Raw genomic sequence first — 13,531 nt, 5'->3', positions numbered from 1 at the left:
CCGTGCCTGGTGCATAGTATTTGCTCATAACCACTAAACAAAGCAATGAATAGAAGGGAGGAAAGAAGAAGGAAAGGAGTGCGGGATGGGCGGGCCAGGTGGACAGGTGAATCAAATTCTGGAGGGCCGAGGAAGTTGGGTAAGAAGAAACCAAGAGTCCAATCAATCAGATTCAAACATATCTCCTTCTTATATCCTTTTGACCCATATACACGGCAATTTTTGGTCTAATCCAAAAAAGTTTCTCAGTCTCGTTTATCACAGGGGTAACATAAATCAAAGTCTGCATGAGATTCCATTCCACACCCACCAGGTCAGCCAAATGAAAGAGCCGCCAGCATCAGGAGCTGACAAGACTGGGGGGCAGGAGACCTAAAAACTCCATTTCTGGGTTTACCCTGGGGAAAGTCTGCCCAGGTGCCCCGGAGACATGGCAGGGGTGGGGGGTGTGCTGATGGCATTCTAAAGTAGAGACACTCCAAACGCTCATCAATGGAATGATGGATGAACGAATCCTGCCACACAGGGGAATATTAAATGGCAATGGAAGAGCGGGGCCGCCGCTACCCACAGCCACACAAGCTCAGCCGACAGCAGCCTCAGTGCTGGGGGACAGAAGCATTAGTGTTTAGTGCAAGAATGGGCACAAATCAAACCTAGTGTTTAAGGATGCAGGTGCAGGCGGGAAAACCAGGGAAGCTAAGAAATGCTCCGTCCACAAGTGGCCTCGTGGTTTCCTCTAGAGCAGGGTTTGTCAGGCTTGTCACTGTCAACCTTTGGGGTTGGCTCGCTCGCTGCAGGGAGCTGCCCTGGGCAGTGTGGGACAAGGAGTAGCGTCCCAGGCCCTCCCACCTGGCCCAGGTCACCACAATCAAACATGGCTCCAGATGACTGTGAACCCTCCTCCAGAGGGAAGAAGAGGGGCGATTGAGTTGGTGCCAGAGGTTAGGGGTGGTTCTGTGTGACCTCCTGCCCCGGTGGTGGTTATACGGGTGTGTGCACTTTAAAATCATTGACAAAGAGATCGCACATGTTCTAGGCACTTTTCTGAGGCCTGCTCTACCCTGGTTAACAGACAAAAACTCTGGCCGGGTCCCTGAGCATCAGATGCAGTATGGGGCCATCGTGGTCTTGATAAGGGGAGGAGGGCTTTGAGGGGAGAAGTTTCAGCTGTGAGTTGGAGCGGGAGCAGAGGCTTTGCAAAACACCCGGTGGGGGCTGCTCGGAGCCCTGTCTGGGTTCCTAAAGCCCTGGGAGCTGCAGTGAGCACCCCCCTGCTCCCCACACCCATCCCCTCCCTGCTGGGGACAGAACCTTCTCTGGTCTCCTAGAGCAGAGATTTGGCTGAGTCCTCTTGAAAGTGCCCCTCCCTGGGCCTGGGTCCTGAGGTCCCTGGGGACCTGGGCAGGTAACTGAGAGCAGCCTCAGCCCTGCCCTGGAGCTGGTTTCCTCCGGAAGCCGTGTTTTAATGATTTCCTTCCATTTTGCTCCTCCCCACTCCCCCCACCCCCAGCCGACCAGCTGTAGGGTCCCCAGGAGGCCCGCCAGGCCTGCACAGGAAGGGAGAGTGCAGGGTAAGCTGCCAACTGGAGGCACTGGGTTATGGGGCCTCCAGCCTCACCAGGCTCCTAACCTATTTAGCAAGGGTGGCAGGGCCTCGCCCCCAGTGGAAAATGCACCTTGGGCACTGCGCAGGGGGAGCACAAAGGAGGGGGGCTGGGGAAGGTGGCACCACCGCCAGTCCAGCCTCTGCCATGCCCTTGCCTGCCAGTGCCTCAGTTTCCCCTCTCAATCACCGGCACACACTCATTTCTGCTTGTCAGGCTTCCAGGGGTCCAGACGCAGAATGGGTGCTCCATGGAGATGATTGAAAAGCGCACTGGGAGCTCTAGGGGAGGTCAGATCGACACTCGGCCGTGTGACCCCACACCGGTCACCCGACCCCCCAGTCTCAGTTTCCCCAACTATCCGATGCAGGGACTTGGGAATGATTGCACGCCCTGTGCCCTGGGGCGGCGCCTGGAACACAGCAAGTGCTCAATTCACAGGGGCTGAGACCCGGACCCCAAAGGGAGAGCTTTTTAGCACTCCAAAAAGCTAGAAGTTTAGGCTGTGTGTGTGTGTTTTTTATTTAGGCTGTGTTTCAGAGTGCAAATAATCTTTTCTTTCAAAATCCTGTTTCAGAATGGAGGAGTCTGCTTGGTGAGGCCCGGCGGCCTAGGGGGTTGCCTGCAGAGCACTCCCTGCCCGAGGACCCGCCACAAACCCCCCACGGACCCATGCAGGGAGAGCACGACTCCACATCCGGTCAGCCTTACTGTCCCCACCGGCGACCGTAGCAACTCGCTACGTTGGGCCTCTGCTGTTCTCCAAGTGCCCAGACCAACCGCCTCCTCAAGGAACATCCCTGAAGAGTCGGAGCTTCCCCTCACGACCGGCACCCCTTCCACGCTGGCTACGAGCTTGTGCAGGAGAGCGTGGCCTGAGACTGGGGCGCCCGGCGGGGAGGCGGGGCCTCCGGGCGGGGAGGCGGGGCCGGACTCACGTTGTTCCGTGGTGCGTTGGGCTGCACGGGGTCCTCGGCTGCCAGGGCGATGCTGCTCATGGCAATGACCATGAGGATGCACATCTCAAAGTAGCGCAGGTTCAGAATGTAATGGCACAGGCGGCGAAGGCTGTTGGGGGCAGATGGGAGTGCAGAGGCCCACTCAGACGGCGGGCTTGCAAGCCCTTTCCTTCGGCCGCCCCCTTGTGTCATGGAACGCTACCTGGCATCTCTCATTCCCAAAGTCCCACACCCAACAAATATCGACCTCCTACAACTGGGGCTTCACGAGGAGGCAGGGAGGCCCTCAGCTAGGGAAATCTTCCCATGTCCTGTCTCTAAGTTCTTATCACTCTCGAACAGCTCTCTCAGAACATCTGATTCCCAGGCTGCATTGCAGAAATATTGCGCCGATGCTGTAGGAGATGAAAAGAATTTTCATGCATAAAATGTCCGACAGTCAGACCAAACTGGGAAACTCCGGGGGAAGTGGATTTCTTTACAAAAAAAGAGGAGCCGAGACACCACCAGCAGCTCGCTTATCAGCTCTGTGCTCTGGTCCTGGAGTGGCTGTGATAACAGGGCCTCACTCTCCAGAACCTGGAAACCAGAGTGACTGGGGCCGGCTCCAGAAAGTGCGTTAATTAAATTACAAATCACAAGCCTTGTCAGAGCCTTCGATATGTAGTGGGAGACACCTAAGTGGAACGCTTTCTAAGTGTAGCCGATAGTAACCCCTATGTCACAGGCTGTATGAATGGCAGAAGGAAGGGGTGATCGAGAACAGGGATGTGGGACTCAGGCTGTCTCTGGGCTCCCCCACTTGCTTGCTGTGTGACTTTGGGCAGGTGACTTCATCTCTCTGGGCCTCAGTTTCTTCATCTGCCAAATGGGACTAAGCACAGTACCAATCCCATAGGATTATTAAGAGAATTACAAAAAATTGTGTAAAGCATTCAGAACCATGCCAGGCACAAAGTAAAGGTCATGTAAGTATTGTGTTTCTCCAGTGAGACAGGTAATGCCAACAAAGCAACAAATAAAAAAGTACACTCAGAGGGTGAGTCCCGAAGAGGCAGGTTAGAGAAAGCAGTGGCCCCCAACCCCACCCCAACCCCGGTTATTGGACGATTCCTCTTCGTTGAGAAGCATTTTGAGGGGCCAGAGATTCAAGAAAAACCCTTGGGAAGAATGTAACCATAGATGATGCTGAGCCGCCCTGACCTACGTGTGATAAACTTCTCTCCCAAATAATCTGTCCCCCTGGGGGGTGCTCAAGGCAGTGGGCCGTGGACCTCAGAGCATACCTGGCCCGAGTCCAGAGGCTCGTGAGCAGAGGTTCCGAGCGCAGCTCAGGTGCCAGGGCTGCCCACCCGGCCGCTCTGCCACGGGCTGCGCCCCGGGCGGCCCTGGCTAACGGGTGCTTGTCACATGACAGACACCACAGGTTTGGATGTTTATGACAATGGTTTTCCAGCTGATGGCAGGAATGGGTCTTTGCCAACAAAATCAGTGCTTTATGGCATTTCTATCTTATGTTATTCAAGAAAAGGGGTAATCATTTAAAAATCTGCTCATTGGTCCCTTACGGACCAAGAGTGGTTTTGGAGGCCGCTCGCCCCCATCGCCCTCTGTCCGGTCTGCTCTGGCCTGGTGCCCTCTGTCCCACCTGGGGTCATACTCACGGGTTGGTGGTGGACAGGATAAACATGGAACTGTAGGGGGGCATGGGCTTGGGGCCGTCTTCCCCGGGGTCATCTTCCTCCTCCTTCTTCTCTTCCTCCTTTTTTGGCAGTGGGTCTGGGTTGGCGTTTTTGTTCACTGTTGGGACAAGAACCAACACAGGGCTCCCGCCACAATTTCCCACAGGCCTCTGGGCTCCTGTTCACTCCCCAGAGCAGACACGAAGCAGGTGACACTGATGAAGTGCGTACTGTGTGCCAGGCACCCTGTTATGCTGTTGAATCCTCACATTACCCTATGAGGTTGGTACTTTTTGATCCCCATTCTACCGACAAGAGAACCAAGGCACAGAGAGGGGAAGTGACTTGCCTAAGGTCACACAGCTGGGGTGCGGCAGAGCTGGGATTTGAATGCAGGCAGCCTGGCCCCAGAGCCCCAGTTCTCAACTACTCTACAGCTTTGAGTCTGGTGGGACCCTCACAGGATATAACATAGACCTGCCCCCATCTTATGATGATCTTCACACTGTCACTTGGAGGCAGGCAGAATGAGTCCCAATAAGCCCACCTCTGGGGGGGGGGGGATACTGAGTTTGCCCATCGTCAGACTGCAGGGTCTGCCCCATTAATGCCCCTGCCCTGCCCGGGGTGAGGAGCCGCCACCCTCCCAGCACAGACTCTGCAGCTTTCCTTCACTATGTGTCCGTGGGCAGGCCAAGCCTCTCTGAGCCTCAGTTTTTCCATCTGTAAAATGGGAACAATGACAAGATCCATGGTGTGGACTGTGCCAAGCACTTAGAAGGCAAACGCACAGAAATCCCTAGCATGGAAATAACACTAGAGGCACCGGGCTTTTATCATCTTAGCTAGCAGTTAATGGGCTCACTGGGTCTCGTTCACATCCCTAGTGCTTCTCTGGGCCCGCTCTCGGGTGGGGCGTGCAGTGAGGAGCGGGCGCTGCCGGCCCCTCCAGGGCCTGGGCCTCCGCTGTGCAACAGGGAGCCGTGGCCAGTCCCCATGGCGACAGGCTGTGAGCACAAAACACACACAGATACTGATGTCTGAGTGTGACAGAAAGAATGTCAAATAGCTCATTAATGATTTTTAAAATATTGATTACATGTTGAACCGGTAACATTTCAGATATAAGTAACATTTTGGGTTAAATATAATTTATTGCTAGTTTACTTTACCCATTTCCTTATTATTTTTCATTCATTCCTTCCCCACGTTGCCTCCCTTCCTTCCCTGTCTATCCCTCCCTCTTTCCTTCCTTCCTCCTTTCTGTCGTTCTGTCCTGTAATGTGGCTACATGTGTGGCGTGGGGGGCACTTCTTGTGGACGATGCTGGCTTAGAGAATCATCTGCCTTCCCGCATTTCCATCAGGAGGATCCACGGCTCCTCAAATATGGTGACCTCTGGCTTTCCTGTGGGGACTCTGGACGCGGGAGCTATCGCTGACCCTGCTGAGTGTGTATGGGCCAGCCACTGTGTGCACAGAATCTCATTTAATGCTCCCAGCAGACCTGTGGGGCACAAACTACATCGATGCCCATTTTCCAGATGAAGAAACTGGGGCCAGAGAGGCGGGGTCATTGTCCATGGCCGCCCAGCTGAGCCTCCAGGGACTGAGCCCAGGGATACCGAGTCCCGGGTGGCGGGGGTCTCACCTTGGACGACAGTGTGGTTGATAGGGGGCGGGCCGGCCGGGGGGATGTCCACCGCAGTGTGGTCGGGTTTCCTGGCAGTCTTAGCTGAGTTGGCCTGGGTGCTGCTGGGGTTGGTGACGATAAGGCTGTTCTCCGGGGTCTTGGAGGGGCCGGGGTTGGACGGGTTCCCCGGGTTGTTGGGCACCCGGCGACTGGCGGTGTTCTGGGGATTGGTGGCCGTGGCAGATGGGGCCGCGGCGGGGCCGGGGTTGGTGCTGTTCCCCATCTTGGCTGGGCTCTGGGGCAGGCCAGCGTGGCCGAGGCTGTCGTGGGGACTGGCCGACTCTGCGGTGGCCAGCTTGTTGTTCTTCATGTTGTCGATGTCCTCGGCCAGCGGCGGGTCTTGGCGGCCCAGGTCCTGCTGGATCGGCCGGGTGGTCGACAGGTTGGGGCCCGACACGGGGACCCCGGAGCCCTGGGTGTCTCTGCGGAAGGCAGGCCAATGGGAAAGAACCCATAATTTAGTTAGAATAGCAGAGTGAACACGTCTGGATCCTGCCTAAGACGCCCTCATTCAAGGGTGCGGCTTGGACATCGAGGGGCCACGTCCCAAAGCCTCCCTCGTGCCTGGCACTGAGACTCTCGGACGCATGTGGGCGTCCAATCCCACCCCCGAGGCTTCGGTGTGTGGCCGCTCCTCCCCGAGCGGCTGTCTCCAGGGCAGGAGGAGTCAGAGGGCAGAAGCGTTTCCCACCAGAGCCTGCACCCGCCCAACCCAAGGCTCCCAGACCTGCCTGCGAGTCCCCATCCGCTCCCGGCCTGCACCAGGTACACAGTGTTTGCAGGGGTGGCAAACGCAGACAGGGGGACACCATCTCCTTTTTTTAGAGAAACAATTAAAAAAATCCTAACACAAAAATCAGTATGTTCATTGATTTTAGAGGAGGGATGGAGAGAGAGACATTGATTGGTTGACTCCCACAGGCGCCCCGCCTGGGGACCGAACCCACAACTCTTTGGTGTAGGGGACAAGCTCCAACCAGCTGAGCTGCCTGCCGTCCAGGGAAGGAAATGCCATCTCTTTCGGGGTGGGGTTGCCTCATGCCTTGAAATGCCTGCAGTCTGTATTTATGTCTCCTCCCAATATTCCACTTAGGGGAAGCGGGCAACACACTCACATAAACATATTACAAAATAACAAAAAAGTGATAAGACACTTCGGCAGCACAAACTCCCCGGTGCCGTTCTAAGCACTTGACTTGTAATAAGCCCTTCCTCCTCAGCCCTGAGAGGAACAATTACTAGCACTGTGTTACAGATAAGAAAAATTAAAGCTCAGAGAGGTAAAAATCGAAGCTCTTGCCCAAGGTAACAGCTCTAGTAAATGAACAAGATAATTTCTCACTCGGCTCCAAATGGGGTGGGCAAAGCATTGGAGGCAGAGGGAAGAGCCAGTGCAAAGGCCCTGTGGTGGGGCCAAGCTGGCTGAGTTCAGGTGCAGCTGCAGGTGGGCAAGTCAGGGGATGAGACCAGTGCTGGGAAAAGGCCTGGCCACTTCCTGTCCAATTATAAACGAATATCCCCATTTCTCAAATGAGGATTATAGAGGCCTGGAAGTCCTCCGGGTCCAGGCCTCCCCTCGGTCCGTGCCTCCTTTCATCTGCACACTCACCCCCAGCTCCGCCAAGAGCCCCAGGGGCTGTGGCCCAGGCGAGGGTGGCTGGGGCCTGAGGCCCATCAGGCGCTCTGCTCCCCGACCCACGGACCCAGGTGCACCCGGCTCCCCAGCCACCCCCCCCAGGGCTTGGCTGCCGAGCGATCTGCTTGCCTCCACTGGCCCTGGCAAAGCCTGTATGCTGGGAAAAGGGGCCTTGTTGTCTAATCTCAGTGACGCCCCTCTCCAGCGGGCTCTGCAGTCTAAGACTTCTCCCTCAGGCTCTTCTTACAGGCTCCCTTGATATTTTGTAGCCTGCGCCTTCCACGTACTTGCCCTCCTCACAGCTCACACTTACTGAGTCCTTGCTGTGAGCCAGATTTGACACATGATCAGTTCATCCAATCCTCAGAATAGCCTTAGAAGGTAGGTAGTATTGTTCTGCCCATCTTACGGGTGAGGAAAGCAAAGCCCAGAGGCAGGAAGGGCCTTGCCCGACTCCACACAGCCAGCTGGGAGCTCAGACAATGCAGCTCCAGCGTCCATCCTGCTAACCCCCACCCGACCCTGCACCTCTCTGGCAAAGCAGGTTTGTTTTAATCTTCACCAGAAGATACATTTATGGCTAGAGAGAGGAAGGGAGGGGGAGAGAGGAGAGAGAGGTACGAGAGATACATCGATTGGCTGCCTCCCAGACGTGTCCCGACTGAGGATCAAACCCGAATCCTAGGTACGTGCTCTGACCAGGAACTGAACCCGCACACTTTTGGTGTGTGGGGTAGTGCTCCAGCTAACGGAGCCACCTGGCCAGGGCTTACCAGGCAGTGTGAGCTCTCCCGGAAGGCTTGGCCTGCAGCTGGTGGGTGTGGGGATCCTCAGCATTCACTATAATGGCCAAGAGTGTGGGCCAACCTTGGTTCTATCCCAACTCTTCAACTTCTTGAACCATCTTATCTGGCTGGGATCACGCTGCTCCCATTATACAGATGAGGAGACCGAGGCCCAGAGAAGCCATCATACTAGAAAATGGTTCCGTCAGGCTGTCACCATCAGACACTCATTCAAGAGACCAGAGTGAGCAGAGACCCGACAGCAATGAGGCCTCACCCATCCATTCATTCAGTGCCCAGTGAGACGCAGCTGCAGGAGCTGCAGCCCCTGGATGGCACAGGCTCTGTTCCCCGGGCCCGACCCGGAAGCCTAAATGTATCTGACACTTAAAAATAAAAAAAGCCAGCCTCCCATGGGCTCAGCCACCAGCACCATTGTCCTCGCTTTGTTTTTGTATTTTAACTTGCAAAAGGCCACGGTGGTGGTGAGTGAGCGGAAGACAGACCAGGTATTTATTTTCAAACTTGTCTTTCTGAGGCTGCGCAGGAAGAGGGCAGGCCCAGGAGAATCTCTCGCTTCTCTGGCACGTGAGCAGGTCACGAGTTGACACCTGGATGAAGTCTCATCAGTGCCACGTAGCAGCTCTGTGACCCTCTGACGCTGGAATATCCTCTCTGAGCCCAGGCCCCTCACGTTTAAACTGGGAATAATGGCAGGAGAGCCTTCCCTGTGATTTGGAGATGAGAGTGAAGATCCTGGGGCCGATTTGCACCATGACTACTGTGAGTTAGCGTGTTTCTCAGCCGTGACACGGGAAATTTACAGAGTCACACTGAGGGTCGCATGTGTGAGTGGGCTGAGGGATGGGGCTGCTCCCAGGCCTTGGCACACGGAGGAGTTTTCCCCGATGGCTTTAGAATTTCCTTGAGACCAGTGACCATTTGTTCCTTCCAATTTCTCCCTTTTGGATCAAGAACGTCTATCTTGTGCCTACCTGAACGTATTTTGGAAGCAGAACACTTGTTTTCTAGTTTCCAGGTTCACAGATAGAGGGAAAGATGAGACTTTTGGGGATACTGGGATGGGGAGAACGTATTTTACTCATGGGACAGATGTGAGGCTGGACACGGTGGGCTGAATGGCGGCCCCTCAAACAATGACGTCCATCTGGAACCTGTGAACGTGACCTTACTTGGAAAAAAGGTCTTTGCAGATGGAATTAAGTTACGATCGAGAGACGGATTGGTCCTGGGGCAGTGTGGGGGGGGGCTAAATCCATGACAAGTGTCCTGAGGAGAGGAAAGACACAGAAAGCCGAAGGCCCCGGAATAGGGGGCGGGGCCTGGAGCGACGTCTCTCAGCTGCAGGATACTGAACTGCACCAGCCGCCAGGAAACCAGCACTGAACTGCACCAGCCGCTCCAGGAAACGAGCACTGCCACATGGTGGGTGTCAGCTCACGGCGTGGACGAGAGGGATATGCTTGGACCCGCACATGGGCCCCTAATTCTAACCCGCTGCAGGTGCTTTGTAGATGGCGTCCATCAGATGAAGATCTGGCTGGGAACATTCCCTCATTCCTCTATCTTTAAAAATAGATATCTCCATTAGAAAGCAGGCCGAGAGTTAAGTTATCCTTTCAAAGAGAATCTAAGCCCTGTGGCCACCATCCGGAGAGGCTGGACTAAGGAACACAGCTGAGCTCGAGCACACAGCCTACGCGTGGGGCCAGGCCCCTTGTTCCAACGGAAAAGGGCCTGCAGGCCTTTGCTTTGTCTTGTTCCTGCTTCCTCTGTTGGCTCTGTGTGCCGTGGAGTTTTAACAAGCTCAGCCGGCAGCGGCCTAATATCAATCTCCCCGAGGTTTCATTTCCAAATGTTTCCAAGGAGAACCTGAAAGGGGCAGAGGACTCTGAAGTCAGGTCCCTTCCCCCTCCCCTCTCTGGGGTTTGCCTTCATCTGCCCTGAATAGGCAGCTGGCTGCATAACGCCTGTCCTGCACCTCGTCCCTCTGCCAGCGACCACGTCAGCGTCCCTCTGCTGAGGGCTGTGGGCAGCCTGCCTGGGGTGTGCTCAGGTGCTGAACCCGGAGCGGGTCTTGCTTCCTCGAGCCCCCTCTGTTCTAAGGACCTGCATGCATTTCCTTATTTAATCCCCATGACAACCACCACTGGAGGTGGTGTTAAGATCAGACCCATTTTAGAGATGAGGAAACTGAGGCTCAGAGAGGCAAAGGCATTTGCCCAGTATCACCCAGCTGATGAAGGGCTGAGCTGGACTCTGGGCCTAGACATTTTAAGGTACAATGCCACCCAGTATAGAAAATGGGGGCGATAGGGAACTTGGTGTGCATGGAATGGGGTTGCTGAAGGGACTGGCTAAGGCCCTGTGGGGGTGCTGTGAGACTCAGGGTGTTAAACGATAAAGCACCCCCCTCTGTCCCCATGCAGGACAAACCGTGAGGCTCAGAAGTCTAGTAACTCGCTTCTCACCCCTTTTGGGCAGTGGGGGCGGTGAGAGCAGGTGGGGCTGAGACGCAAGGAGCCGAGATGTTAATTTTGGGGGTGGGAGGTAGCAGGTCTTGGCAGAGCCCCTGCGCTCAGTCAGCCTAGCAGACTCCTCCCGTTGCCTGGCTGCTGTGGGCAGGGGGTGGGCACGGTGACCCAGGTTTTTCCTGGAAGTCAGGGAGAGCTTGTCCTCACTCTGGTTATCCTGGAGCTGGGGCCCCCAGAGAGGAAGAGAAGTACAAGTGGGGGGAGGCAGTGGACACAGAAAGAAAACAATCACGTGCTTATCCACACTCTGGAGAATGAAAAGCACAGCGTGTGTCTGGGAAAGGGCCTGAGCGATGGCGAGAGGAAGGTGCAGGAGGCACCGGTCCAGGGAGGGCCACCGGCTTCGCTGCCACACAGAACTGGGACGTCTTTCCACTGCATTGTACTCTTGAATAAAGTTTTAACTTTGTCATTCCTATTTTCCTTAAAGCGGACAAATGGCTCAATCTTGAATTTTTTTCCCCCTAAAAGTGCCTGAATCTTCACGAAGTTTTTCCCAAAGACCATCAGAACCTTTTTATCAGCCAAATGAGCAGTGCCTCTGCAGGCCCGGGCGCCTGACACGTCCACCTGTAAGGGAGCGAGCAGGGCCCTTCTGGTTCTGGACAGGAGCCCGCCAGCTGGGCGTCTGCATGTGGAAGTGGGAGGTGCGGCCTTCCTCCGGGCAGGAGGGGGGGGGGCAGGAGGGCAGCTGTGGGACTCGAGGAAGCTGGGTCGTCACACTCCGGCCGGTGGCTGGCTGCCCTTAGGGAAGTCCCTTTTCCTCCCTGGACCTCAGCGTCCCCATCTGTAGAGAGCAGTTTGAGTGAACAATCTAAAGACTATGGATCTAAAGTTGTTTTTAATGTCTGTTAGTCTTAATAATAGTAATAGCTAATACTTTTCATTGTTTACTACTACTCCTAAGAACAGTTAACATCTATTGAGTGCTTAAGAATAGTAATATTCATACTGATAATAGTGAACATCGCTGGACATGCGCTGTGAGCCAGGCGCTGTTTAACGCATTTACGTGTACCGACTCGTTTGAACCTTATGCCTACCCACGTGCCGTACTTATCCCCACTCTGTAGGGGAGGAAACAGAGGCCCAGAGAGGGGAGGTGAGGCACTGCACGTCACACAGCCAGCAAGTGATGAGGGAGGAGAGTGACCTCCGGCTCCAGAGTCCTGGCCTTGTGCCGTTGGGCTGCAGTGTCACTCTGTCCTTGTCACTCCGCCTCCTTCAACAATGGGAGCAGATATAATACCAAGGATGATAGTTACAGCAATATTATTAGTAGTGAAAATAACAGCCACGGCGATGCATGGGTCCTGTGCAGTCCTGTGCTAAATACTTTTTTCTACCTAAAATTACTTCAGTGGCCTCCCCTTGCCCTGAGGAGTCCGGGCCCTGATGACTGACCCATCCCTGCCCCTTCGAGTTCTTTGTCTCTCCTCACCCTCCACTCTGCAAATTGGCCTCCTTCTGGTCCTTCGCACATGCTGTTCTTAGAACACTTTACTTCTTCTCCAACCGTTCTTTTCGGAAGCCCGTCCCCGGCACGCCCAGTGCCTGAAATTACTTGACTGGATCCACAACCCTCGCTTCGACTTGAGTAGGCACTTAGTAAACATTGAAGAAATGAATGAATAAGCCCGTGAGATAAAACTCTAGAGCAGCAATGCCTCGGGACAGTGGCTGTAATGGTATCAAAACTGGGGAGGCGGGCACTGTGGGTATTTGGGAGCTGGGAAGCCGGCCCGCTGACACCTCAGCACACGCAGGGCAGTCCCACCTGGGGAGGAACTAGCCTCTCTCTTTCACAGTGTTTGCATGTCCCTCACACAGGTGAAAGATCTGCCTGCTGTGATCTGTGCCTTCAGTTTTAACCTAAGTCTGTTTTCTGTATGAGCAGAAAGAGTTCTGCGTGATTCAAATACACATCGCATTTCCCCTGAGCACGGCTATTGGATCCAGTAAGGAAGACTAGACTCTATTTCATAAGGAACTTCACCTTGAGGCAGCCGATAACGGACACTGGCCCCGAGGCCCCTGCTTCGGAACACTGATACATTGATGGCAACGCTCTTGTGTCTCATAAATTGTCTGCATAACCCCAAGTCACCTGGCGTTTGTACCTGTGGCACTCCTAGGGACTTGTGCAGTTGCCTGCCTTAGGATCGAATCACTCTGCCCTCCATCGAGTCTCGTCACTTAAAGTATGGTCCCCACACCAGCACAGGCCTTGCCTGGGAGCTCTTTGAAAATGCAGACTTCCCGGTTGCACTTGAAGCTTACAGAATGAGGATCTGTGCTTTAAGCAAGATCCCTGGGGACCAGGCACACACCCGACTTTGAGACGTGCTGGCCTGTTGTGCATGTCACGTAGCCGAACCACTCCGATGCAACTTTAAAAAATCGACAGGACGCCATAGTGGTGATTGAAAGGAGACTAAGAGGGCGTTACTTAATAAAAACCAATGTCTGTTTCAACTCGTAAGTTGTTGGGCTGCTAGGTGGAGAATCTCTACTGGGCCTGCTAAGGAGTGTAACAAAGTGTTGTTATGGAAACGAGGTTGCTGTTTCTGCCAGAAAGTGCTGGCCAGAAGATGCCTCGAAAAGACTCGGGACTG

The 13,531-nt window shown here is 54.6% G+C and overlaps 1 protein-coding gene across 2 annotated transcripts in view; it reads right to left on the bottom strand.

Moving 5' to 3' along the window:
• CACNA1A (calcium voltage-gated channel subunit alpha1 A) overlaps nt 1–13,531 on the bottom strand; it is a 200,112-nt gene that overhangs the window by 51,861 nt on the left and 134,720 nt on the right. For both annotated transcript variants that reach the window (XM_037145780.2, XM_037145779.2), the window contains exons 20-22: nt 5,899–6,362; nt 4,231–4,366; nt 2,546–2,675 (exon numbers count right to left, since the gene is read on the bottom strand). In XM_037145780.2, coding sequence (XP_037001675.2) covers nt 2,546–2,675; nt 4,231–4,366; nt 5,899–6,362 — 730 coding nt within the window. The remainder of the gene's footprint in view (nt 1–2,545; nt 2,676–4,230; nt 4,367–5,898; nt 6,363–13,531) is intronic.

This window comes from Artibeus jamaicensis, unplaced genomic scaffold, assembly GCF_021234435.1.
Source record: "Artibeus jamaicensis isolate MK-2021 breed Jamaican fruit bat unplaced genomic scaffold, CSHL_Jam_final contig_3290, whole genome shotgun sequence".
Taxonomy (NCBI): Eukaryota; Metazoa; Chordata; class Mammalia; order Chiroptera; family Phyllostomidae; genus Artibeus; species Artibeus jamaicensis.
Note: the sequence above shows the minus strand (reverse complement) of the source record. Positions and strands in the feature narration are given on the sequence as shown.